Source organism: Thunnus thynnus, chromosome 11 (genome assembly GCF_963924715.1).
Source record: "Thunnus thynnus chromosome 11, fThuThy2.1, whole genome shotgun sequence".
Lineage (NCBI taxonomy): Eukaryota > Metazoa > Chordata > Actinopteri > Scombriformes > Scombridae > Thunnus > Thunnus thynnus.
Window position 1 is genome coordinate 11,261,357 of NC_089527.1, and position 27,352 is coordinate 11,288,708.

General features: G+C 39.8%; 1 protein-coding gene across 1 annotated transcript; it reads right to left on the bottom strand.

The window, feature by feature from the left end:
- On the bottom strand, positions 1–27,327 carry wnt10a (wingless-type MMTV integration site family, member 10a). Its single transcript, XM_067603165.1, has 4 exons — positions 26,656–27,327; positions 24,630–24,895; positions 18,105–18,478; positions 1–3,623 (listed from the first exon to the last, which is right to left on the bottom strand). The coding sequence occupies exons 1-4, from the start codon at positions 26,715–26,717 to the stop codon at positions 3,063–3,065; spliced, it is 1,263 nt and encodes a 420-aa protein (XP_067459266.1). The 5' UTR covers positions 26,718–27,327; the 3' UTR covers positions 1–3,062.
- Between the last annotated feature and the right edge of the window lie 25 nt (positions 27,328–27,352).

The following is a 27,352-nucleotide window of genomic DNA, read 5'->3' on the forward strand; positions in this document are numbered from 1 at the left end:
TTGACATTTATTAGCCGAGCTTTCTGAGAAACAGTATATACATATACAATATACAGTATATCCTCCATATCAGGAGGGTAACAAATGTCAAATAAAGAAATCTGGTTTTCCCCTTTTCATGTTTTTAGATCATTGTCATAAACATATGGGAAATAAAGGTTAAGAAAATAAAATATTTCTATTTTAAATACTACACTGAAAAAAACATTTACATGACATTTAAATATCACACACAGACAGACAAACAGGGGAACACACTGTTTGAGGAATAGGCATTTTTCACAGAAAATTTTGATGTGTCACAGTAGGAAAAGCAAAGGTGTAAATAACAACGTTAAAAATGGCTGAATTCCATTTTGGTTTCAGGATCCTGCTATTGTGCATGCTAAGCCATCATTTATGTAATTAGTAACACCTGTGCTTTTCCTACTACGGCAAGTTAAAATGTGAAATGTGAAAAACGTCTATGGCCTTAAAACATTGAAAAAGCTGTCATAAATAGAAGGACTGTCAATTGTCAAAATTATTAAGTGTACTGTACATTCAGGTACATACCTGTACCTGATTTGATGTTTCCGACAGTGGACAATCTTACTTTTTATGACAAATTTTCTGATGCCTTTGTGACTAAAAGATCAGCTAATAAATGTACAAAATAACCTTGGTACAAAATAAAAAATATATATACTTGGAATATGTACGTTCCTACAGGATTGAAACTTGATGAAAACTAATGACCTCTGAAGTAATCTTACCATAAATATACTGTAGCATAACTAAGGAATTTATCATCATTAGCATGCAGGCAGCACCTGACTCTTGACAAAATAAACATAAAACTGCTCTCTTAGCAAATACACTACTTTCACGTATTTTATTATTTCATCACATTGATTCCCCTTTTAATATTATGGTCTTTCTTTATTGTTTTACAAATATTAAGTTATCCACAAAAATAAAATAACTTAGATAATAACCATATTAAAACATAAAAAATACATACATACATACATACATTACATTACATTTATGACATGAAAAAAATGCATATTGCTGATATCTCCCAGAGTTCTCCTGGACACAGTTCTGTGTGTGCAAACTACTTATCAGAATCAAAATAATCTGTAACACCAGAAACATAATTCCAGATTTTTTTTTCCCTCTGCTTTCAACACAGAAACATTTTTGAAAAAAAAAATTAAAAATAAATTACACTGTCTGATAAAAACAGTACAGTACAACTCATACACGTTACTTGAGACCAAATATGATCTTCAAAATGTGCATATGGCAGAAATCCATGTCAGCTTTGTTATTTCTATAGCCGGAAGTTGACATCAGAATATCGGTTGAACATATGCACACGTTGAAGAAGTGTGAGGAAAGTGAGTGTAGATATATTACAAGAAGCTTACAGTGTCGCACACAGTGCATTGCATCACAAAACAGGAAACACTTTGATTGATGACAGCCTTGGGTGTTTATAGTGCGAGGAACTGAAGCCTGTTCATGTGCACTCAGTTTCCTATAAGTCAAATTAATTGATTATTATGCAGCATTATTATATTTTATTTACATTGCTGTTCAGATCATGCTGAAAATGAAATCCAACTTCACTTGATAAATTAATATGAGGGTCTCCTATGCACTGTACTCTGACAATCCTCTTATTTTACATCGCACACACGACATAGACAACACATGGAACATTTTGGATAATGTTAATTCAGGACGATGTATCTGTGCTGTGATCGGGGAGGTTGTAATACATGATCTCAAAACAGCGGTGCAAGCTTGTGTCATGATGGTTTTTCAAACAGCGATTCTCAAATTGATTCACAAAAAGAACCTTATAGTGTATATAGGCCTATAGGTGCTTGTTCTTCTATTTGACGCTGATTTGTGTGATTAAATCCTCCGTTAAAAGGGAAGGAAATGTTTTCAGTTGTTAAGGTCTGTTATGAGAAATCCCAGGAAGCAGCATCAACAATCAAACTATCAGACCAGACTTTAGATTGGCTTAAGTTTTATCCATTATTAATCATTGTTGTAAAGTCCTCCTTTCCACCGTGGTCATCCTTTATTGTAACAAGTTTTCTCCTTTAATGCAACCTTATAATAGAAATCATCCTGGGACTCCTGTCTGCCTTTTTTTAGCCCTGTTAGCTGCGTTTTACATTATGCACACAACATAGTAATATTGACTGATACAATTATAGAGCGTCAGTTGAGCCAGACGATGATCCCCTGGTTTTCAGCTTCTTTGATAGGGATGTGTTCTAGCTGTAACCTGATAGCTGCTATAAACACTGAAACTTCAGAACTGCCCTCGAACAAGGCACTAAATCCTTAGGTGCTCCAGGTGTGTTGTGCTGTGACAAATCCTGTGCACAGTGAATCCTGCTGTGTGAAACAGTCTATATTTGTCTCTGAAAAACACTGTGTAACATGGTGTTTATGCTGTAAATCATGGTTGTATTGGTGATGGGGGGGACTATCGTATATATTGTATGATTGGTTTGGAAAGAAAAAAAAAATCTGATGTCCTCCCCCGCTTTTTGAGTTTCATTGGAACGCAGATCTCAGCCTTTTCCCCTTTTACAGTATATCTCTGGTGCTATAAAGATTTTTTTTTTCTCTTGACTGCAATCTACTGCTTACTCTCTACTTCCTCTTAGCTCATCTGAATCCCATGCAGCAGTATGCCAGTCAACAAATGTTGAAACAATAATCATTTGTCGCTTTCAGATATTTGAATTTTCAGACATTGAGCTGATGTAACTGTGTTACTTTGTATCGACAGGAACGCAGAACATCCGTGCTCTCTGAGTTGTGCTGCATACGCACACTCTTACCAACATGCACATCTATCTTTCTGCTGGCTCAACTGCTTCACACTCCGTCCTTGCTCTTCAGTTCTGGAAAGGAAAACAGCAGTCCACCGCAAAAAGTAATGGGGCACAAACAGTATAACGGTCATGTTCCCCTTTCAAATTAATAATGTTTATTGAGTCTGTTCTTTCTTTCTTTGTTTTTATCATGTAGTCTTTTGGTGTTTTTCTTCATTTACAGACACTGACCCACTCTGTTATCCTGCACTGTTCACAGACCACATAGCAGCACCAGTGAAACTTGCAGTTGCAGCGTTCGCTCCGTGTCTGCTGCAGGATGTTGTGGCCTCTCCCACAGCACAGACTTTCACAGTTGTCCATGCCGGGGCTGGTCTTGTTGCAGATCCGGCCCTGCGTGCCCGCTGAGTCCGACCCCAGGTCCCGCTCGCAGAAATCTGGCGATTTTTCAAAGTAGACCAGTTCGTTGATGCTTGGCCGCCGCCGATGCGTGTGATGGTGGTGATTGTGGTGGTTGTTCTGATGGTGGTGATGGTGGTGGTGGTTGTGATGGTTATGGTGGTTGTGGTGGTTGTTGTGGTTGTTGTGGTGAGAGTGGTCGAGCTGCCCGGTGTTCCGGTTGTGAGCCTTGATGAGCGTGGCGATGTGGAAGCGCTCTTTGAGGATTGAGCCGACCACCCGGAACTCAGGGGTGACCTGCCAGCAGGTCTTCAGCTGGCAGCTCCCCGACGTCCCGTGGCACTTGCATTTCCTCCTCATGTGGTCGAGAACCACCTGTGAAAAACACAGACGGAAACAGACAAAAAGAGAGAGAGTGGGATGGAGGGAGGAAGTGAGCAGAGGCGAGGGAGGGAGAGAGAGAAAATGAGAAGGATTAATGACTTTCTTGATCACTGGTTGCATTTGAAGTTTAATATAAACAGGAACAGGCTGTTGCAGACTGCATGTCATATTTCATACTGGCTTTACTTCAGTGTTTTTCATTTGTTTGTTCTTCTGAGCAAGCCTTGGTTCCACTGTGCTATGAATGACATATAATGCCCTGAAGGAATATTGGTCCCGCATTTAAGAAGCCAGGTGGTCCAACTCTGAGTCTGTTGTCAAACATACTGATATCAAATAACACAGATGGATGCAGGCATTACCCAAACAGATAGCAGCGTCATTATTCATTTCTTGGCATCAGGTAATGACTCCAAGCATGACCCACATGTAGTGGCACATTAGGCATCAGAGCATTGCAGTATTTACATATTTTCACTTTAATGGTTTAATGCTGGCCAGTGAATTCCTTGACAACATGGATACTAACAACAACTGTGGATTATTTTATTACATGTCAGTGAACGGAAGCCATTTTCACGCATGATGAGCTTGTTCATCTTCTACAGCTACATCTGCATGCATAAACAAGCACAAATACAAAGTGTCCTGTTAGAGCATGGCCAACACTGCAAAAGCTACCCACTCCTTTCAGCAGCAGCAGCAAGTGTGTGCAGCTATCCTTGTTAGGACATTACATTGACTTCCATTCATTGTGGACAGCCTAATCCAGCCCTAACTTTAACCATGATTAATTCATGCCTAACCCTAACCTTAACCTAACCTCAATTAACATCTTAACCCTAACCATAACCAGGACCTCAGAGATGATGTTTTTCATTAAGACCGGGTGAGGACGGTCCCCATGAGGACAACTGGTCCCGACAAGTTCAGCGTTTATACCGGAAAAGGCACACACACACACACACACACAGCTTTGAGGAAATATTACTGGGATGGATAGGACTCATGTCATGTGGGATGTAATGTGTGTGTGTGTGTGTGTGTGTGTGTGTGTGTTTATCAGTCATCACGAGGTCTAAACTTTAAGATCCAATTACCAACAGGAACACCGGGCCACCCAGAGTACTGACAGATGCTGCTTCTGCTGCCGCCCCTATCAACACACACACACACATATATACACGCACATGCTGGACACTTGCACAGTTAAACACATTCCACACATGTGCTAGCAATAATGCTAATCTCCACACATGCACAAAATATGATTGTCACCCACACACTCACATAGGATAAGGCGGAACTGGCAGAAATACAGGTATAACCTATTACTGTAAAGGAGATAAGTTAAAGAGTGTCATGGTATGTATGTTCATGCTTGTGTGTACACGGTGGATGTATGTGCGTGCAGGAGGGCTTTCTTGCTTTGCCTCAGAGCGTGAAAATCTTCCAAGAGCACCATGTGGATCATTTTCCCTGTTAAGAAATTACATAGTGAAACCCCCTTCCATTATTTAACTAGGATCTCATCCATTAAAGAGACAGAAAAAGGAACAGAAAGAGCACAGAGAGAAAAAAAATAGAGATGGGATATGTCATGTATCTATTGAGTGTGGCAATCCAGTTATCCACTTCTCAAAAGTCAAGGTCGATCTGGACCAACGCCAAAAAAACAGATACTTCACTTCCCCTGATTCCCCTGTGCTTTATTCCACCTTTCTCATGGGGAACGAGAACAAGTTGTGGAATACTTAAAAGGGCTTGGTTTGCGTGCAGCAAGGCTCCATTTCACGCTGTGCTGTGTGGGTTTCCCAATTGAGCAAACCATACAGAGTAAAGAAGGGGAAAAAAAACATCGTTCCCTGTTCTGGAGCATGAATGAGTGGAGAGGTGGATGAAAGAATGAAACTGTGATAAATGGAGCCACTTGACTCATCTGTTTGGAATGAACAAGTATAGCAAAAGAAAACACTCTAGTTTGCCACAGAGCCAAAGTTAATAGTGATCAGTCACACTGTCTCAAAAAAGCAATAAAACAAAAAATATCAGACCACCTGTGGAGCAGGGAAGGTCATGATACATCCAACTGGAGCTGCAACAAATGATCAAAGAGATATTCCTTTCCTCAGACTTAAATGCTATTCATAGAGTTAGGGTTAGATTTCTTACTGATTTACATGCATTTATGCAGACTTTCTAAATATATATTTATGTGATGATATGTTTATGTTACTGTCACTCATTGAACTTTCTAGGAGTGTAGGGCATTTGAAGAAATTAAATGTTCTTGAGCCTGCAGCTTAAAATACATCATACAATGTATTATAACAATTATACAAAAGAATGCAAAAGATTTTAAGCTGTTGCATCACTGCATGTTTTGCTCACAATGTGTGTTAAGATAACAGAAAGTAACCTAGAAGCATGCATTTTGGATAAACATGGTTGTACTGTTATTGCCAGTGTTTAGAAGAAAGTTAAAGGAAGCTGTGATCAGTGGTGAAGATATACTAGAGGCTGTAAGTCTTTTTGGTAAACAACATTATAATAGCTCAAACAGCACTTGCACTTTAAGAATTCAGATTGCAGCATTTGGTTCAGTTTTTACATAGGGGCAGAGGCAACCCCAGAATCACAAACATGCTGGCCTTAAACACACAGCAAAGTCTGTAATCATAAAGCTCTCCAACCCACTTAAACCTTAAAGAGTCAAACTGTCCTAGGAGTCATAATTGCATCCACATTGCTACTGTTTGAAGGTACATTCACAGCAGGATAGCAGTTTAAACGTACAGTAACACAACAAAAAACAGCTAAAAAGTGTTATTTCTATTGACATTTAATCACATTATTGCAGGGGTAAAAGCCGATTCTAGGAGTTTACGAACCATGGCAGTGTGTCTCAAAATTTTTTATGTGTATCAGAATAGAATGGTTTACGTAAGAATAAATATTTTCCTGAGGTAGAAAAAACATGCAATGCCTGCAAAACCTTTGCTGTTCCAGCTCTACCACATGTCTGACTTCCATAACTCAGAGTCAGAGTGCAGCAAAATGCTATTTTGCTCCTGGTTTTATTAGCCTATATGTCACTATAAAAGGATAATAGCCGCTTCCTAAAAATTTAATTTAGAATCAGCCACTCTCAGCTAACTTTTACAACTTCTTGTTACTCAACAAAGTCCAACATGTTACGAGAACGACCTACAACAGCTTTCTAGATTTAAAGGGGAACAGAACTCTTATTTATTTAAAATGTAACATATCTGCCAGTTCAAGATCAAAAGAACTGCATCTATTAGTTACGTTTAAGGGTGGATCTATCCATTAAACACATGAGGCATGCTGCACACCCTAAGGTCTGAATGGGCAGAGCTTGAAAAAAAAATGTTTGCAGGCTCCTAAAACCTCAACAAAAGAACATAACTCCAGGTGAAAAGTACTTTGTGTGTGTTGGGGAAATGTCAAATGTTCCTTTGACGTGTAGTTGAAAGGCAAACCGGTAGAATCAGACTCTTAACAGGTAATAGGAAATAGGGAAGCTGTCTGCTCTTGCTATATCAGAAGTGGTCTGTCAGTATGTAATGTGGAGTGTTGATCCATCTGACAAAAGAGCTGGGGGAAACGCCTGTTGAGTACATTTTGTACAAGTGGAAAGTTAAGAAGAAATGTACCAAAGAGCTCCTGATTTAACTAATGGAAAGGCTGCATCACATTTTGAATTTAATTTAGATTTTAAGGTGTCTGACTAAATAAATGAAGCATGCATTAACTTGTTCAAATGCATGACACTGCTTTTAATCAAATAACAAAGGAATGACTTGGCACAGTGAGTTGATTTGCATCCAATATGGTGCAGATTTTGAATTAGAACATGAGTCAGAAAAAAACAACTGTTGTAGTCTTTCCTGTCTTAACATCCTTATCTTCAAGTCACTTGTTTCCCATTTTGACTGTATTTTTCCAGATATAAACCAGTCTAAGAATTAGGCTGGTTAATTGATGATGACATGAAAGGTTGTGATTTTCTGGTTTCTTCCAGTTCACTTTATATTCTACCTGGGGGTATGACTGCGTGTAACAAAGGAGAGAGGGAGACACATAGAAACGTGTGTCGTCTGTCTCTTTGTCTGTGTTTACGATATCTGACTTGACTACTGTGGAAAAAAGGAAGAAAACTGATGCGATGATTTACGGTTACCCTGTTGTTGATCATGACAATTAGCCCTGAAGACATTGAGGGTTGGTGGAGGAGGTGCTGGGTGGTGGAGCTGAAGGGGGGAGTATACAGTAAATGGGGAGGTGAGGGGAAAGGAGAGAGGAAAAGAGGATGACAGGAGGAGGAGATGATCTTTGGATTATCTCGTTGCTGTTCTTCCACTGCTTGTAGATATACAAAGGCTGTTTGTGTGGGTGTGTGACAGTGCGTGTGGGTGTTATTACAAATCACCTGTCCGTCTAGCCGATACTCTATCTAGGCTCAGCCATCATGTCCTGCCGCTATCAGCCTTATCCTGCGGATTAGATTCTAATCGATTTTCCAGTGTAATTTATCGTCAGCTATGATAAATCAGGAAATACACACATATTATCGGTCTAACTCAACTTTATACAAACTATAAAATACTTGATTGCAAAAAACCTGTTGCATAACACACTTACTGTCTGCTATGGTAATGTGTCTAGAGACTCTGTAGAGTTTCAGAGGAGTAAAATAGATTAAACAGGGGAAAATTCTGTTGGTTTTTACAATATTATCATTTATTCGCATTAAAGTATCATCATTTAAAAAGATGTTTTACTAGATGAAAAAAGGAAACCTGACATATTCTATTCCATGACTTACAAATGGGCTTACATGTTCACCACATAGATGTAATTGCATCAAATGCAACGGTGGACCGCAGTTAGAAACAAACATCTGGCAACTTTTAATTGGCTTACAGACTGAGACAGAGGTGTCTATAAAACAACCCCAGACAGAGATCAAATACGACATGTTGGTGGCAGATTAGGACTGCAAGCTACATAATACAGTAAAGTTGTGGAAGAGTACAACATGTTGAAGTAGAGCAGAGCAGACTACCGTGCAACGAAGGGGAGTGGATGAAGTAAACTTAAGATCAGAGGTGGTGTCTGGCCTGGTTACCACAGTCAGACATTCGAAATGAGTGCATTAATTAGGTAAAGGTGTGATTATTATAAAATGCATCGCACTCATTGGCCCTTACACACTGTTTTATGGGATATTTACCTTTACTGGGAAGCAGACAGAATCAAAAGACAAGAAACAAGAGGCCAGAAAGAGAGGTTGACATATGATCAAAGTCGAACGCCAGAATTGAGCCGGAACTGCACCCGTACACTTTACACACATTTTCAGTCTAGTTTTTTTGTGTTTTGCGTCAGCATGAATGAAAATGAATGTGTCAGTCTTATGTGTTTGCTCATCTAAAACACATTCCATTTAGTAATACTCAATAATTACAGTGATTATTTTCTAGAACATACAAACCTAATGAGGCAGTTGTTCATTTGCTGCATGCAAGTGCCTGTTACAGCCTTGCCATAACACCTGCTGTGCATGACTACAGTATGCCAAAGGTGAAGTGTTACCACACTCCTTTTAGCGTAATGTTACACCTATTTTGTCGTTTGGCTGATTCAATACTGACTCAGTGATTATGATCAGTCAGTGATTACTTTCTGCAAAGCTTTTTTTGCAGAGGGAAAGTCCATGCAGCATGACATACAGCACAAATGTCTGATGGAGAGGAGTAGTAGCTACTGAGGAGTTGAGCAATTTGCTGGCTGTCTGTATTTATAAGACCTTTGATGAGAAATCCCAGACCAGAAAAAAATATGTACTAAATTGTATTCCTTGTTGTCAAATGTGTGTGTGATCCCTGTGACAGGCTAAACTTCAAACTGGTGTATATGTACACAAGCAATATGAGAAGTCTGTAACAGCTTGTTATTTAATGTAAAATGCTTTCATTTTAGTCTCAATGCTAATCCACACTTGAAATCAACACCTTTCTGCAATAATGTTCCCTGTGTGGAGGCACAGTAGTTGAGCAACTTTGTTGCCAGTCATAACCAACTACAATTTACCAGTATAATTTATGGCTTATTCCCTGTTTTGTAGTGCGCATTGAATTTAATCATTGGTCAATCCCTGTGTCATCACTGCTAAGTACTTTTGGGAAAATCCTAATCTAATGTCTATGTGTCCCACAACCGACCCTTCTCACTGATAAGCAGCAGACTAGTCTGCACGCTGCCTTGTGTTTGTCAGTTCAAAGAAAATCTACTAAAGGACCTTTAAAGCCAAGCAGAAAGCCAAGGCAATATCAAAGCACACAAACAAATCCCACAGCAGCACATTAAGCCCAGACATCACTTTAAACAAATCAAACGCCTTGCTTCAAAAGAACAGTTAAACGCATACAGACAAATACACACGCACACATGCAAACACAATGACATGCAATTACTGGGCAAATGCATATCTACAGTTTACATTAAGAACTATACTACATTAGAACGCATCTGTGAGTGCCTGTTTGTGTGTGTGTGTGTGTGTGTTTGTGTGGTATTTACTCACTGTTGAGTGCACACTTTGTCCACAGCTCTCATTTAGAGACTCTAATAAAATGTTATTACCAGCATAAGCACTTCCACCTGCTGAGCTTTTACTATGAAACATTTGCCTCTGTGTATTTTAATGTGTATTTGTGAGTGTATGTTATAAGGATGGAACGAGCATGATTATGTGTGTGTACATATGCTCATGCATGTGTGTGTGTGTGTGCATGTGTTGATGTGCGTGCGTAGTATGCGGTGGGTCAGATCAAATGCTCTCCCTCTGTACTGTCAGGACTCAGGAATGCTCTGCACACCACTGATGATATGAAATGGCCTCTAAGGAGTGCAGGACTAACCTCGCACTAATGTTGCTATTTTTGATCAAACACACTTTGCTTCTCGTGTGGGTTCTGAGTCAATGAATTAACGTGAATGGGTTCTCCAAAGCAGTTTATCATTGCTCAAGGGTTAAATTAGGCATAAAAGGACCTACGAATCTCACTATTGCTGGTTTGGATCAAGCCAGAGGGGGTGCTGCTCTAGATTCATCACGGTTCAAGCGCTCTGATGAAGCCTTAAACATCAGCTATACAAACATTTACAGTTTTCCAGTTGGTGGCATCTTAGTTGTCACAATATTGCTCTTGGTTTTCATTTAATCCAGTCACAACCTTTGTCCTTTGGCACTGAGTGTTATATACATTACATTGCAATATATTATTAATAAGTGCAGCAGGGGCTGGCGCCAGTAATTACAAATCAAATCAGCAATTTCCCTTTCCTTTGAAAGCAGTGCTGTCTTCACTGTGATGCTTCTACAATTGTTTGATGAAAGCTCAGCCTCAAGTAGTTTCCTGAAAGGTTTTCAAACAACGGTTGCAGATATAAGGAATCGTTTTTGTGATAATATGCTTGTTCGTTTCTTGCCAAGCACTGATAAGAAGATCAATGCTACTCTCATATCTGTCAGCTAAATATAAGGCTGGAGCCAGTAGCCAGTTAGCTTGGCTTAGCATAAAGACTGAAATACAGGGGCACAGCAAGCCTGGTTCTGTCTCAATGTAACAAAATCCACTTCCCAGCACCTGCAAAGCTAAATATACAATTTACATGTTATATCTTGTTTGTTTTATCTGTACAAAAATCAAAGTGTGAAAAAGACACACTGTGGTTATAAAGGGGGGTTATGAGCGGGGCTTTTTCTTGGCTGGGTGCAGTGACTTCCTGGAGCATTTGATTTACTTGCTATAGTCAAAATTTTAGGCCTAAAGAATACAACTATATTGGATGCTTTTGACACGCAATGCAAGTGTAAAGTCACCCTTAATGCCAAAACTGCATTTTAATTTTTAATGATTACTGACAGACTTCTTGCTGCACTTTTACTCCCACTTAGGTATAGTGAAGATCACCACAAGTCAGCAAAATACGAAAAATAATAAGACACAAACGACAATAAGACATTATAACACTTGAGATGATTTGCTCCCCCTGAGTCTGGACAAATGTCTCAAATGTTCAAAATCTTTTTTGAACAGCATGTTGCCTAAAAACGGGGTGAAAATGAGTTCAAGTATATAGTTTCCTTCCAGAAAAAGGGCATTCCATATTTCTTTACTCCCCTGAAGTTAGGCCCTGGTAATTGTAATTACTAGAAGATGCTTGCCAGTAACATGGCACACTGTTGCATAGCCGGCACTGTCACCACCTGCCTAATGAACAAGACAGGATTCAACAGAAACTCGGCATGGCTCTACAGTATAAGCTCTGCAACATGAACACAAGGAAAGCCTGCCAAGCATTTGTTTTGAGGTGTGCTCTCTAAACGATGGAGAAGTACCTTCAGAAAAAAAAAAAAAAAAAAAAAAAAAAAACTTGGCCAAGAAATTTACTGCCCCACTGAAGTGTTTCCATGTCATAAGCAGCCATTTTAAACATGTAGTCACGCTTTTAAAACCACTCTTATTAACTCCTGAACAGTAGTGTGATTTGGTTCACCGGAAATTAACAGTAACATGGAGGGCTGGAGGGAGAATAAAATCTGATTAGTGAGGAATCCAAAGAAAAAATTTGACTGTTTGGCTTATGAAACTATGAATTAATATATACCTGAAGAAAAATAAGACAATTATAAATCAGCTATATTAAAGAAAAAAACAAAACAAACTTCATCGCCTTTTGTAAAGCGGCTTTCACATTAAATAGAACCATGATTATTTGGGTAGCAAACACCTTAATTTACAATGTGTTTTTACTTGTTTTAAAATTTGTTTTTAAAAAAATAATAATTTAAATGTTTCAAATGTATTTTGTAACTATTATTATTAGGTATAAACAAGCAGCTGGTTAAGAACTATACATATATACTACATAGATGTAACTTTACTTTACATATATGTAACATTGATTGACATCATGTGTAGATAAATCTTCCCACCTTATTAATTTCTTGTGCCTGCATAGTGTACAGCACAGTATTATAATCAGCCCTGTTGGAGAGAAGTTGGAGGAGGCAGGAGAGGGGGAAGAGGGGAGGGAAGGAAGGGCGAATCTCTTTCTACTTTCCGCCCCGGTGTTTGAAGTCTAAAATCTTTTGCAGGGTTTTAAACATCTGTTTCCAAACTGCCAGCAGCCACTAATTAGGGCTAAAAACAAGACGGGACGTCGTGAGAACCCTGGGGTGGGCATGAGGCGACATGCACACCCCGCTAAAAAACCACCGCATTCCTCTACTTAAAGACTACTTCTCAAGAAAGGGGGAGCGGGGCAGGGGGTGGAGCGGTAGAGAGAGGTGAGGTGGTAGTGGCGGGTCGGTGGGAGGAAAGAATCACGGGAAGGATAGGCATTATTTTGAGGCCCCACCTGTCAGTGTTTTCTGTTTGATACTAGGGGCCATGTGAGTGCGTGTGTGCATGTGTGTGTGTGCAAGTGTCACAAGATCTTAGAGGGGTTTTGCTGCGGCTCTCAGTACCATTTGAAGTCATCAAGGTGCATGATATTTTAGAGTATATACATACTAAGTTTGTTCTCCCTCTCTATCTTTGTTTCTCTCTCTTTTCTCATTCTCTCCAGCCAGGTATTGCCTCTGTATATTACACTCAAGCAGTAATCCTCAGCTTGTGGTGAGCTGTAACAAGTCAGCCAGACTCTTCTGAGCAGCTCCATGTAAAAGATGGTTTAAAGAACCCTAGCAAGGTCATCAGGGGTCATCAGCTTGTGTCAAAAACACAAGAGGTAAAGGTCAGGAGCACTGGCTATCATTTAGTCCCCGCTGGTCGTAACCAGAATCTTTGCAAAAAAAACGAGGTGGACTCTTTGATGTCGCTGATGACTGCCTCAGCTCGTCTGGCTGGAAATAGAAGCCTGGCACACAGAAAACAAAATTTATTGCAAGGAATCTGAGAGCCAATATTTATCCTTTCTAAATATCCTTCTGGAAAAATCAAACTGTAAATTAAAATGAAGCTGAGTAGCAGCACTTTAAGTTTGTTTTTTCTTTTGAGCTCCTGTTGCTCTCCTTAAAGTTTAAAGGGTGTAATTACATTTTCTGATTTTGAAATATTTTTCTTCAAGGCACTTCACCTGACAAATAGTCAAACTGGCCCGGTTTGATAAACCTGTTTTTTAATGTACAATGTAACCGTCATAAAAAATTACACAATTCATTTGCATAATTTACTTTATAAACATTGCCTTTAATTGGCATTGTACCTTTAATTTTCATTTTGCCTCCTCTACAACAAAGAAGCGACCTAATGAACTTCCTCTGTCAGTTTTTGTCTCCAGTTACATCTAAAAGTCAGTTTCCACACCTTGTCTTTCTGATCAAATTCATGACACAACCCACTAGCTACTGTATTTTTTAACACACACACCGAGCCATTATACTGCCGAACTGTCTGAGCCAAAACAGAGGAGAAATATGAGCTTGAGTCTGACTCTCTCTGCAACTTTACAGTAATTCTGTCAGCTTTTTCAAGACATATCTGAAGCCTTTTGCCAACCAACTTCTGTGGTAATTATTTCATATGATGTGCTGTATCTCACCATCATCATCAATTGAGGTTATGCTTATTGTATAATAAAAGCAGTCCTTGAATATCAGGTTAATAGGCTAATGCGTCTGTGTCATCATACTTCGGTAAAAAGGTATTATTTAAAGTCAATAATGACCGTCTCCATGTGTCAGCGTAAAATTAAAATGAAGCTGAGAGTAAGTTCAAGCAGGAGAACTATCTTATGTTATTCATTCTCATTCCTCTTTCTCTCTATCCCTCTTCTCCTTCTTCTAGTATCAGCTGATTGGGGGTGTTAACTCTTCAAGTTAAACCAATCAGATTTCGCCACGGTCTCCGTCAGCCAATCGTGTCTTAGCTGTCAAACTTTAAAACCGTTCTCTTCTCTGTTGCCGTCAGCTGTCATTTCAGTATGAATCGTCGTGACCCTCCTCCACCCCTGTTCACCTCCACTTTCATCACTTCAGCGCCCGGGTCTGAGCTCATCAGAAGCCTGCTCCGCTTCTCATCATCCAGATCTCAGCGTTCACTTTATCAATCACCACCACAAGTGTCTAGACTCCACTGGGGGGATATCCTACACTACTCACAGCTTCATTACCCCCGTTATAGAAAAAAATATATATACAATGATGTCATGATGGGGTCTAATCGCCAAAGACTTTTTCACACTTCTCATTATTATTGTGCATATGTCAATAAAATAATTGTTCACTCTAATGCAGTCTCTCCTGATTGCAATAAGGTTTACAGCAATTATCAGCAACGTCAAGTTTCTCTCTTTTTATAACCCATTAATATCATATTTTGACATTATTACGCATTAAAGTCCACACTTACTCACATGAAGAAGGATTTCAGTGTCTTATTAAATGGCATAATAATAGGGGACACTTCTGCCAAAAAACAGACTGACAAGAAAGACAAAACAAGATCAAACTCGGGATGTTTTGGATGTGGTATAGTGTATATATAGGTCTCCCTGCCACCAGCTCCTAGGCCTTAAATATTAGGAAGCATGTGGCCTCAAGGCACAGTAGACAGCAAAAAGACAACATACTGTGACACAGCTTTATACCATTACTTAATACATCCAAACAAAAGGAGAAGGATTCAAAAGACAAATTATTCTTTCCTTGGCTCATGAACTCATTACTCCTCATGTCAAATCAGCCACCACCCAAAGTTTACTCCCAAGTCTACAGCACTGATTGGAATACATCTCACCAGTTGTATGTCCGTGGCTATTTGTACCATCACCTCTACTGCTGGGAGGTCAGCTGTTGTTCAGTTCGCCTGACGCGCTCCACATTTGTGTTTTGTCTGCATAATCAAGGAAACCAGAAGTAAACTGATGGAAAGATACAGGCCCAAATTACTCAGGAGGAAACGGGGAACAATGAGCAATTTACGGTCGCTTCTTGTCTCTGTTCCACCACAGTGCTGGAGATCATCAAGGCTTATCACTGTCATTTACATCTTTCTCTCTCATTGCCCAAGGCAGAAAACACTGTAGGAACAAGTTTGCCAAAAGAAGTTAGAAAACAAAACAAGAGAGTCATTTATTACAGCTGTTTCATTGTTTGTTGTTGACATACCCTTTAGAGTTTCTAAAACCCTTATATTTGCCCCGGAGGGATTGTTTTTAACCTTTGTATGCTGCAAAAATACCTAAAAAGTAACAAGCGTGACATAAAATAGGTGTCTGATTGCTATGTAATGATAACTGCAAGAGAGAGAAAAAAAGTGTTTTTAAACAAGAAACAGGGAAAATATACTTCTTAGCTGCAAAATTACTAACAACTATGGCTGAGTACTGTCACCTTCCTTTAACATCCTGACTGATCTGACACAAACTGACAGAACACAGTGAGCACAAAACCACTGTCATAACAGAACAAAATTTGTCTAAACTGCTAACTTCCTTCATCTATCAAACAGAGACTGACTGTGATCTGTGAAAAAAAAAAAAAAAAGAGTCCTCTGAAAGTTGGAGAAATTATATGAATTTCCTTAAATAAACAGGAAGCGTGATGCAGCTGGTTAAAACAGTGCTAATTCAAAATATACAGTTTCAGTGAATGGTTTTCAAATATAACTCAAACATTCTAACAGTGTAAGTAATATACTGTGAGTCAGAGTTTGAAAGCAGGGAAAAATTACTCCCTCCAGACATGCAAGGTAATCCCCAATGCTGTGTATTTAGGCAACCCTAATACATAAAAGAAAAATCGTATCGGAAATTCCCACTGTGGTCACCTTAACCACACATAGTTCTCTTGGGTTTACACTGGGAGAGGGTAAAAGGTAAAAGCTCCCTCTGAACTGTTCGGTAGATGACACTGAGCATACGCAACGCTTGATTGGACACCAAGCTCATAATGATATGAAACAAGTTTTAGCCACATCACAACCTGTCTCTCCTTCATTAGTAATGTTTTCCAAGCAATTCCCCTTTTGGAAAATCCACCTCTTCTGCACTGTAGCGCTGCAAAAGTGTTGAGCTCAAACCTCTACAGCAGTTATTGTATGTTTGTACAGAATAAAACCGTAGATGTGATAAGATATGCGGAACACATTTTATCAGAATTGTAGCAATAAATGTGTTATGATAAAGGTCACATTTTCATTCAAAGTATTTTTGAAAAAACAGATTCCCTGTTATTGTTTTGCAGATAGACTGCAGATGTAGAGTAAACATGGAGCTTAGGCAAGTACACTTATAAACACACGCATGCACACACACACACACACACACACACACACATATACAGACAATCAGTCCCTAGTCTCTCATCTATCTAGATACAAATATACACAAACTGTCTATGCCAGCAGAAATAAACTGCAGTGTAATGATGACAGGCCACTGTTGACCCAGCCAATAAAATGAGAGTGTATTGTTCACTGTAATGTTATTATTGGCCCCGTAGCACTCTACCCACCCACTCTCCACCTGCTTTACTGTGTAATATGTTTTTTCTGTGTAAATTATATTAAAGATAATGTAACATTTACTTTGATAGCAGATATACTGTAGATAATGTATCTAACTGTGCTTTGCTTCCTTCATAGGTTTGCAGATACATAGAGGCTCATAGTCAGTGCGTTTTAACTCATCAATTTCACATGTGAACAGTAGCTACACTTGTTGATATGTGGAAACAAACTGCCTTCTCACACTAAATTATTTTTTAATTTAAAGGCCTGATCCAGTGATGTATGTTGTACTTCCATAAACTTAGGAGAGACTGATTAAAAGAAGAATGGTCAAAACTGAGGCAAAAGATATTCTTTTTGTCCCTAGTGTGCTGCAGAATATATGATCCTACATTTCCAATAATGCAGGTGGAAAGTGTCTTTCATTAAGAAACTCCCTGACAAGTAAATGTCCATGTCTGAAACTCCATGCGCTCAGTTTGTAATACAGGCTTTCTGCTAAAAAGTTGTTATATCCAAGCCCAAACTGAGATAACCCTAGTGAGATTATCGGGATTACTTTTTTCAAACTTTGGAAAGCTCCATCCTGTCGTAAAAATAATTGTTTTTACAGGCTGAGTAGAAGTGCTTGTGACAAGTCAACTAAACTTGATGTGTAAAATGGCCCTTTTAAGTTGTAGGAAAAGTCCCAAATTGCTGAAGTAATTCAATTAAAAGTGCGTCAAAGCTGTTAGACACTGGGGCAGAGTAAAAAATCTATTTGAATTTGTCTGACATGAATGGGTAAATCTAATCAAAATCTTCCTCTCAGAGAAAATGCTGCAAGGTTGCTGTTGCAAGAGGAAAATACAAATATAACAAGTGACACAAACTTGGGGAAACAAAACACACACACACACACATACATCCTCTCACTTCCACTCACCTGTCTGCCAACTCTATTATTATGCAGCCTCATACGGGCATGGATGTCCTTGTAGGTCTCGCGGGCATCCAGGAAGTCCCGAGAGAACTTCTCTCCGAATTCCACATCGGGGCTGCAGCCGCCCCACTCCCAGGAGTCTTGGGGTCCCGGCAGGTCAGCGGGGAAGTGCTCCATGACACCGTGTACCATGCCCTTCCCCCGGTGGATGGCCTCCAGTTGCAAGCGGTGCAGTTTGATGCGAAAGGCCTCCTCGTCACCGCGGCGCTTCTCGTCACAGCCGCACGCCTTCAGTTTGCCCATAGAGCAGGCGTTGGCCACTGCGTGCACCACGCCTGCTGCTGCAATGGCATATGCAAAGGCACTCTCTCTAAAACCTGTTGAGATGAGAGTGGAGGAAGAGGAGCTGTTTCATATAAATAGAATAATGATGTTGCTATATAGCCTTGTGTGGATGTAAGAAGCATCACAATCGGGAAACAAGAGTTTGGCAAAGAAAACACTTGAGTGTCATAGTTTCATAGCTTAGTCCGAGACATGCTTTCAGTTAAAATGGCCGTTGCCAAGAGGAAGATGGGATTGACACTCTCTGAACACCATACTTCACTGCTATGTCCAAAATGACATAAGTATCACATAAAAACCTTATGAAAGCTGACATGAGGACTGTGTCAGTGTTCAGGAATTTGCCATGTTGCTTTTAAGAAGCATCTGTAGAGGCATTACGAGTGTTATAACATGGAGTTTGTGTTGAATGTTAACCAATGACCTGCAGGCAGAACATACCACTGTGCATGTGTCATGAAGCTTTCAGGTGAAATGAGAGGATTACCAGGTAGATGGAAGATGGAGGATGACATTTGCTAGATAGCAATCCATATTCAGATTGCTATGAAAAAGGTGTTGTTGACAAGTGTTGTTAGTTGTGGTAAATTTTTACCCCAAATAGCATCAGAAATAGAAAAAAAAACCCATTTCCCTGGTTAAATTTCTGCTGTAAAACTGCTGGATTCAACTTTAACATGTAAAGTGATTTTCCTAACCCTAAAACTCAGTTTAACAACAGCCAAATGAGCAAAGCAATGACATCTTTTAAAATCTCTGTTAGCGAAGTGTGCCATAACGCTTAGTAAATATGCACTTTAATGCTGACTTTGCATGCTTTGTTTCATACAAGACAAGCATTGGTGCACTGTAGTAAAAAGAGCTTACTCTATTTTGATAAGGATACACATAAGAGTTTATTCACACATTTATATATACACACATGCCAAGGCTCATAAAACCGGGGGAAAACATCTGGGACAATAGCAATTAAATGTTCCAAACACTTGCGTACTTTGCCTCTGTGGACCAGCTGAACATGAACAGACCTCCACCACTCCCATTAGGGGACACACACAGAGGACTCACACGCTCTTACTGAACAGGGCTGTGTCTCCTTCTGTCCGTCCTACTGCTTATGTGTAAGATATGTGGCTGTATAACTTGCTGACCAGCTGCTTACATATGCTATCTATGTAATGAGTAGAATGGTAGCTAGATAGCGCTGGCATTTGTGCTGCAGCACTCTACTAAATAAGCCCTACTGGGCCTTTGAACCACATTGGATGCATTTCTGGCTCTTTATGCTCCCCGCCATGAAACTCTCTCATTGCTTTCCTCCACAAGTAACCCATATACCTTCTTTAAAGTTTTCAGCACTTTCCAAGATCTTTCTTCCAGCTTGTAACTATTACCTTTGCTATTCTTGGGTGAATGGCTTGGTCACTGACTTACTGTTCTGGCTGACTGAGTAGCAACAGATGGCTGGAGTTTGATACTTTTATCTGTTTTTGTCATATCATATCTTGCACTGATGGTTAAGGATCAAAGTGTGTGTGTTATTGTATGTGCATGTGTTTAGCATAGAGAGGTTGATTATGCCGTACCGCCGCTTACGCCTTGTAATCTCTTTAACTTGGCTCAGACAGACTAGCTGCATGTAGAGGAGGTAGTTAAATGACTACGTGCATGTAATCTCTCTATACAATGTGTGACTGCTTTTGCCTTTACAGCTAAACACATCCCTTTCTCCTCGACAGCAAGACTAACTGGCATGTGGCACATGTAATCAGTGCGAACGCTACCACAACTGATCTGTAATTCAGCCGACTAATGTTACACCACTCTCCTCTTATACACACATACACCGGCAATATGAACACACATACATATCCATCCTATCTATGTTGATATAGTTCTGTGACTAAAAAAAAAATCCATGTCCAATTGTGGAATCCGTGAATATTGAAGGATGAAGTGCGACAGCAGCGCTTGCACTTGTATCCTCTACAGTTTCCCTCAGTGTTTGTTGTTAGATCTCAGCTTACTGCCTGTAAGCATGGTACCCTCAGGTTCTTTAAGCCCCACTGGCAGTCATTTACTGGTGTAGAAAACAGTGAAGATTATAATGGAAACTTGTGAAGAAAACATGAAAAGAAACCACGCAGGAGTTTATAGCACAGTGCTTGAGGGGGGAAATGATTCAGGCTGCTTGTTGGAGTCAAATAAAAAGCTAGGAAACTAGAACTGCCCCTTTTAGCACTGTTTGGTTTCCTTATTTATATTTTGACATAAATATAATACTATTTGATACTTTTTTTTAAAACATGATCTACATTTTGACACACTTGCTGTCATGCTGGAATTCTTTGATTTTTGTGTACTTAAAAAAAGGTAGAAAAAAGCAGAAACAGCACAAGTAAAACTACACCTGCATACTTATTCAAATACAAAATTTGTGTTTAGTCTTCACATCTGATGGCTAAAAAAAACAGTTATGAGTCAAACACTCCTGCCTGAGTCAGAACATGTAGATTAAGCAGAACCTAAAGATAACTATCAGAATATGGTCACTTTCTGAATCATCGCTGCCATACTCTTCTGTAGATTTTAATAATGCAAGCTCTATTAGTCAAGCACAAAACTAACTGAACTCGCTCAAACAATTTTCCCATTTGAATTCCAATAAATAAAACGGCTTCTGTCTAGAAATGGCGTCTTTTCTTGTCTGAAAAATTTCTTAAACTGTGTATTCATAATCTGAGATGAAGGTGTTCACTGACAGTGTTATACTGTACACTGATATTAATGTCTTGGATTTAAAAAATGCAGTGAGCCGACCGCATGCAGATGGACTTTCAGTCAGCAAGGAAGCTTGTAGGCTACATACAATATGAACAAGCCAGCAACATTACCCACAACCTCTCTAGACGCACACTAACTGCCCTTCAACCCACATTAACAGATTTTTTGGTGAACTGGGGGCAGTGGAAGCACGTTGTGAACACAACATTGACACATCATCACCATATAAAGTTTATATGGCGAACATGTTTGCAAAGACTTGCTTATTTACACATCCAGCTGACATGAAGTTAACACTAGCATTCATTTGAAGTTGTGTTTCTGGCCACCTGTCGAATGTCCAATATTCACTCTTCTTTTAAGTCTTATTTGGTCTTCACCTTTTTAGCTGCTAAGTGTTCCACTCTGCTCACCAGCTAGTCCCTAATTTTGCCTGTCTGCCATTCGGTGGTGGGCTGATAGTGTACGGTTGGTTTTTTCGCTGAAAATAGCTGCCTGCTGCGTCTGGAAACAAGGCTGATGAGAGTGAACCAGAACAGTAGAGTCGCAGACTGTGAAACCAAAACAAAGAGTTAAACGACGCCGAGAGGCTTCATAGAGTTGAGGTGAACTGCAGAGTTGGTGATAATTGTCTGTGGGTTCGTCACTATGAGGGACTCCTTTCCTGTTAATATAAAAATACTGATTATAGCAGCTTATAGTTCAGTGTAAAGTTGTAAATTTGGTTTTATACCCCTCAAAAAGATGCATACATACAAACTCTTGAAACTGCATGACTATATACATATACAGTTTGACTCACTAACTCACACTGTGTACCCCCCTCCTCCCCCTTACCACCTTGACCCACACAAGGTAGGGGAAGCGAGAGAGGGATGGCACTTAGGCACAGCCTCAAACATAGAAAGCCTGTTTTAGCTCTTGCCCTGCTCTGAGCCTGGCTCTGCAACGCAGGCCCCCGGAAGACTGGGAACAAATCAATCTAACAAATAATTCACCGGCTGCGGCACGCCCGGCTGAACTGATGGCAGAGGAAGTGGCAAAATGAATTAAAGATTCAAAGGAAACTGTCACTTTGTGTTACAGAAACCGACTAAACAGGTTTATGCTTTTGCCACCGAGAGTTGGGAAAGTGCTGAGAGCAAATTCACAAGCGCTCGCACTGGCAAGGGAAGTAAAAGCATTAGGAGCAGCTCAGCGAGGGAGGACGAGGGAGATAGAGACACAGACAGTGACAGAAAGAGAGAGATTCTCCTATTCCTGTCTATCCATGTAATGTCTTGCCTGATGTCCTCTTTAGCCTAGTTTTTAATGCAAGCTAAACGGGGATGAACATGGGCCCATAAAAGTTATCAGAATCCATCAGCAGAGAGATACGTGGCAGAGGATCCAAGCAGCATCTGATGTAGTAAAATGAGACATCCAAACAAACAGTGAGGTGAAGAGCACCTGATATTCAACTTAAAAAAAAACTTTGTAAAGCATCTAATAGAAGATTTGAAAAAGCTCTGCGAGAATATGTGAACAGGTAAGGATTAAAAAAGTGTTTTATTGGAATGGATTTACACTATGACGCAAAATGGTGTAAATGTTGCTTCACATGTTTTTAAAAACTCAGATAAACTTGTTGCAATAGTTACTGAGTTAAAAAGCAAAAATACCAGTTTGGTCTGAAACTGCGTCATTTATTTTTCTTCGGGCAGTTACACTAAAAACTTATCTCGATCTCCACAATTCCACCTACAGTAATCTACATCTGAAAATCTGTCTCATTGAAAGTACTAACCCTTATGCAGTAGCTGCACGCAATAATGGCTGCAGCGTGTTAACTTGTATCAATTTTTAGCTTCTGTGGAGCGGAACGTATCAACATGTAACAGATGAATCATCCGATTTAAAGAGGTTGTTTATGTCAGTGGTTTGGAGTTTCTGCACCCGAGGCAAACCAGGGATGCCAGACAACCAGCAACTGCCTCTACTAATAATGACAAACAGCCTTTCAATGAGTCAGTGAGGAGTGAAAGTACGACCAGAGGTGTGTAAGCATATACGGCAGTTAAGAGGTATTTTTGTTTGTTAGTTTGTTTGTTTGTTGTTCTTTGACAGGATATTAAGTCCTCGATGAAGGTTACAAAGCTAAAGGTCCTTGACTAAGGAGAACATAAATTACAGCAACACCCCTCCAGGAAACTTTTGACACATTTAATCAGCTTTTCATGATGGGGAATTCCATCATGTCTTTGGCTCATTTTGAACATAAAGCTGCATATCAAGACGTATTTGAACCTATAACACTAAAAACTCAAAACTTGTCATAACAGATACAAGATTTTGTTGCAGACAATGACCAATAGAAGCAAATGCAATCTAATTCATATTACAATCATGTCAATGTAATACAAATTGTAAGAAGTGTCTCGAGAGCACTCCATCCCAAAATATTTCAGTATTTGATTGATTTCAGTAGGAATTAATTTGTAACAACATAACAATAAGAGTCTTCTTTGTCAGTCATTTCTAAAGTTTTGGATGTGATATTTGCATTGAAGCCTTTAAATAATTCACTTTTAAGCACTAGCTGCTTCCCTATTTGGTTAAACTGAACGCTGACTTAACTCAACACACAAACAACTAACCACACCGTGCACTGTTCATCTCAAGCTCAAGCTACTAAGAAATTGATGCCTTTTCCAGTCAATAACTTGGGATGAGTCCATCTGAAGGCGTCCCGACTCTAAAGATCCTCTTTCATCCTTTGTGGCTGACTTGCAAAGCTCTAAGCACTACAAAGCATAACAGAAAACTGATCTGCATGAGGTCTGGTAATCTTGAGGTGACTAACTGCTTTTGAAGTTACCTGCTCTTTTGTACCGGCTACTGAGAGAGATACTGTTAGGTGATTAGAAAGTAGATACCAGTCCGCTAGTCAATAGAGATAACCTGACCATTCGGAGGACTTCATTCATGTGAGATAACATTCAAAAAATGTATCAGTGGGAGAAAATGATCTCTTCTGATAATCTTTTGAATGTGGAGAATTATATTATACCAACACTTTTTTAGGACATGCATCTTTGTTGCGGCTAATCTATCCTGTAAGCCTCTGCCTTTCAAGGTATTGTATCAAAGTGTGTTTGAGGATGAAACCACAGCCTGTTTGAAGACCAAACTTTTGAACTGTACACTTGTACTCCATTGTGTTTTTTCAATATGGTGTCTTGTAAGTTTTATCCAGTGGACAATTAATTTTTGAACCTTTAAAACATACATGTCGCTTCCCCCGGTGCTGTACTGTATTTACATTTTTAATGGAAGAGATGCAACATGGCTACAAGGAAGATATGAATTCAAATGAAATTATTAAGTTGGCCACTTTTGTGTCGTGACCATAAAACTGACCTCTCTTGAAGACTATGCTGTCGTAGGGTATTTTGTTCCTAGTCTCGAGGCTGGAGCAGTTCCAGCGATGCCCTCTGAACTGGTGCTGGCACTCGTGGATGGCAATCTGGATTCCCTGGATTGCTGAAGCTGTCACATCTGGGTTACGCATGCACACCTCCAACTGGCGCCGCGTTAGCCCCGGCAGAGTCAAACACACGGTGTTGGCATTCAGGATCGGGTCGATGTTGGGGAGCTTCAGGCCCAAGATTTCATTGGAGTCTACCCTGCATGGAGCACACAGGTCAGGTTAAGAAAAAGCTACTACTCATAAATCTTTAGTCTCTATCCTGTTCAAAGGAATTGTAGAACAGTTGCTCACTAAAGTCTCTTTTGGATCAGTAAAGTTTTTTCAATGGTCCCTGGGTGTCACACCAATGCTCAGTTCGTACAGTACCAAACAGATGCCCTGACTTGATGGTTCCCAGTGTAGTTGATTCCTTTAAAATCTCAATAATACACATACTGTGGCTTGTAAAACCACCTCCAGATACCAGTGTACTGAAGAGGAAACATACTTTCAAATCTATTATGCTAGAGTCGAATTCCTTGCATGCATAAACATACTTGGCCAATAAAGCTGATCCTGATTTGCAAGTTTTTTGTTTTGATTGATTCAGTTTATGATCATGCAAAGACCATTGTTTGGTTAGGCAACGAAAGAACAAAACAAACAGAACTACTGATTTCAATATACGTACCAAAACAAGTTGCATACTTGCACTGCACACGCTAGTTCTAGATTGTCACTTTGATGTTGACTTAATTGCGCAATATAATAATTACACAGTAGAACAGGTGAGCTGAAGTGGGGAATGAGGGAGCAGCTGCCACTTTGTTGGCATGAGTCCAGTAGGTGTAGTAACAGTTTTAGATACACAGCATTGAAGAAAGCAACTTACCTGCCTCACAAATCACCTCAGGAAATCCGCTAACATGTAAATTCAGTGTTACTTTGACTTAAGGTGTGTCCCTGTACTTGACTGTCAGCTGCTTCTGTTGCTGATCAATCATGTGAACAACAGTAATTCAGCTGACAGCGGTCAAAGCTCTTTTCTTCTTCACAGAGAAACAGTTGCAGCGGTAACAAGGAAAACACAGGCTGTGCTGATGATGGCTTGAGAGCTGAAAGGTGCCCCGCTTTTCTTTTTTATTATCATTACAAGTAAAACACAGGTTGTGTGTTTTAAGTGTTAGTATGACTGAGACATGCAACCGCACATGCAGTCAGGAGCATGTATGGCTTTGGGCACACACACACACATACATGCTCGAGCACACCTTGACACGCAGCAACACACATGCAGCTGCAGCAACTTTGCATACTACTTATTTCCTTATTTTGTCAACATGTGTATCTCCAGCACTTTATTCTGCAAGCCTCTATATCAAAGAACAGACTCGGAAATTCACAAACCACCTTGTGCTCTTGCTGAAAAAGCAGCCAGTAGCCTTGGGCATAAATCAAAATCGAAAATACAGCTTGTCGTGACAAAAAGTGTTGCTCATTTGTACTATAGTGCCCTACTTTCTAAGTGGTATTGCATTTTGTAAACTGTATGCCTAACTGTAATTCCAGTTTATCTTCTGTTGCTACCTGTTGTGTTTCCTGCTTTAAGGTAGACCTGTTTCAACAACTATCTTTCCAACTGGCAACCTTTTATTGATTGTAAATATTGTTTGGGAATGATGGGGTGCATGGGAAGCAGGTAGGCTAATGTTTCATTCTTTATTGTGTTTATTTTATAATTTTTATGTTAGCTTTGTGCACAAACATCATCCTGAAAACTGTGGGTTAGGGTTAGGTGAGGGTTAATCTAGGCTATGATAAATGATAAATTAATTACTTGTTGAACACAGTTAGTCACACGTTGGTTCATTCATTGTGTAATTCTAAACAACAAAGATGTTCTTTAAGTGTATTAAACTGACACAGAGATTCACTTTTTTTTTTAACTTGAACTCAGACACCACTTATTCAACTCACCTTTTATCCAAGAGACAGATCACCACCAAGACGCATGTCATTCTGAGGATTGAGTGATCCATTTTGTGCCTTGCAGTAGAAAAAAAAGGGGGAAAAAAAAGTTTTGAAAATAAAGAGACAAGAGTTTGATTCAAACAAAGTCCAATATTCCGCCTCAAAGTTTAAAGAGAGGACAAAAAAAAGAGGGAGGTCAGGTCAGGTCCAGCTAAAAGTTGGCGCTGGACTTGACAGATCCGACGACCCCGAGTCCAGATGTGCCAGCCAGCGGCGGGATACTCATTCAAGAAAAGTTTCATCAACCTCTCCACTCACTGAATGGAGGAGATTTGCTACAAGTTTGAGGAAATGTCAGTCTTTCTCACACACATCCGTACACATCCCGGTATCTCCGCCAAAGCATTTGCATTGATATAACATCCGAGAGAGAGGGCGGCTGTACCAAGATAGGCGCTCTAAATGAAGTCTGCTTGACTAGTGATGTTTCGGTGCGCACCGATAGTCCTCTAAACTACTGCACTTAGCGCTTTGCCAGCCCACTTTTTTTGCGTCACTCAGGGAGTAGGAGAGCGCCGAGGGAGGTCAAGTGCCTCGTTAAAGCAGGATAGAGATCCTTTTAGATAAGCAAACCAGAAACACTTAGCCTGCGCCCTCTGTGACGGAGAACATTTATATTCACTGGAGGAGCGATGCTGAGGAT

What these genes read in the sequence shown, in the direction of transcription:
- wnt10a (XM_067603165.1), bottom strand. Translation starts at nt 26,717, where the DNA reads ATGGATCACTCAATCCTCAGAATGACATGCGTCTTGGTGGTGATCTGT. An exon ending in CAGCATAGTCTTCAAGAGAG is followed by an intron (nt 18,479 to 24,629) that starts GTCAGTTTTATG and finishes TCATCTCAACAG; the next exon opens with GTTTTAGAGAGAGTGCCTTT. An exon ending in ATAATAGAGTTGGCAGACAG is followed by an intron (nt 3,624 to 18,104) that starts GTGAGTGGAAGT and finishes TGTTTTTCACAG; the next exon opens with GTGGTTCTCGACCACATGAG.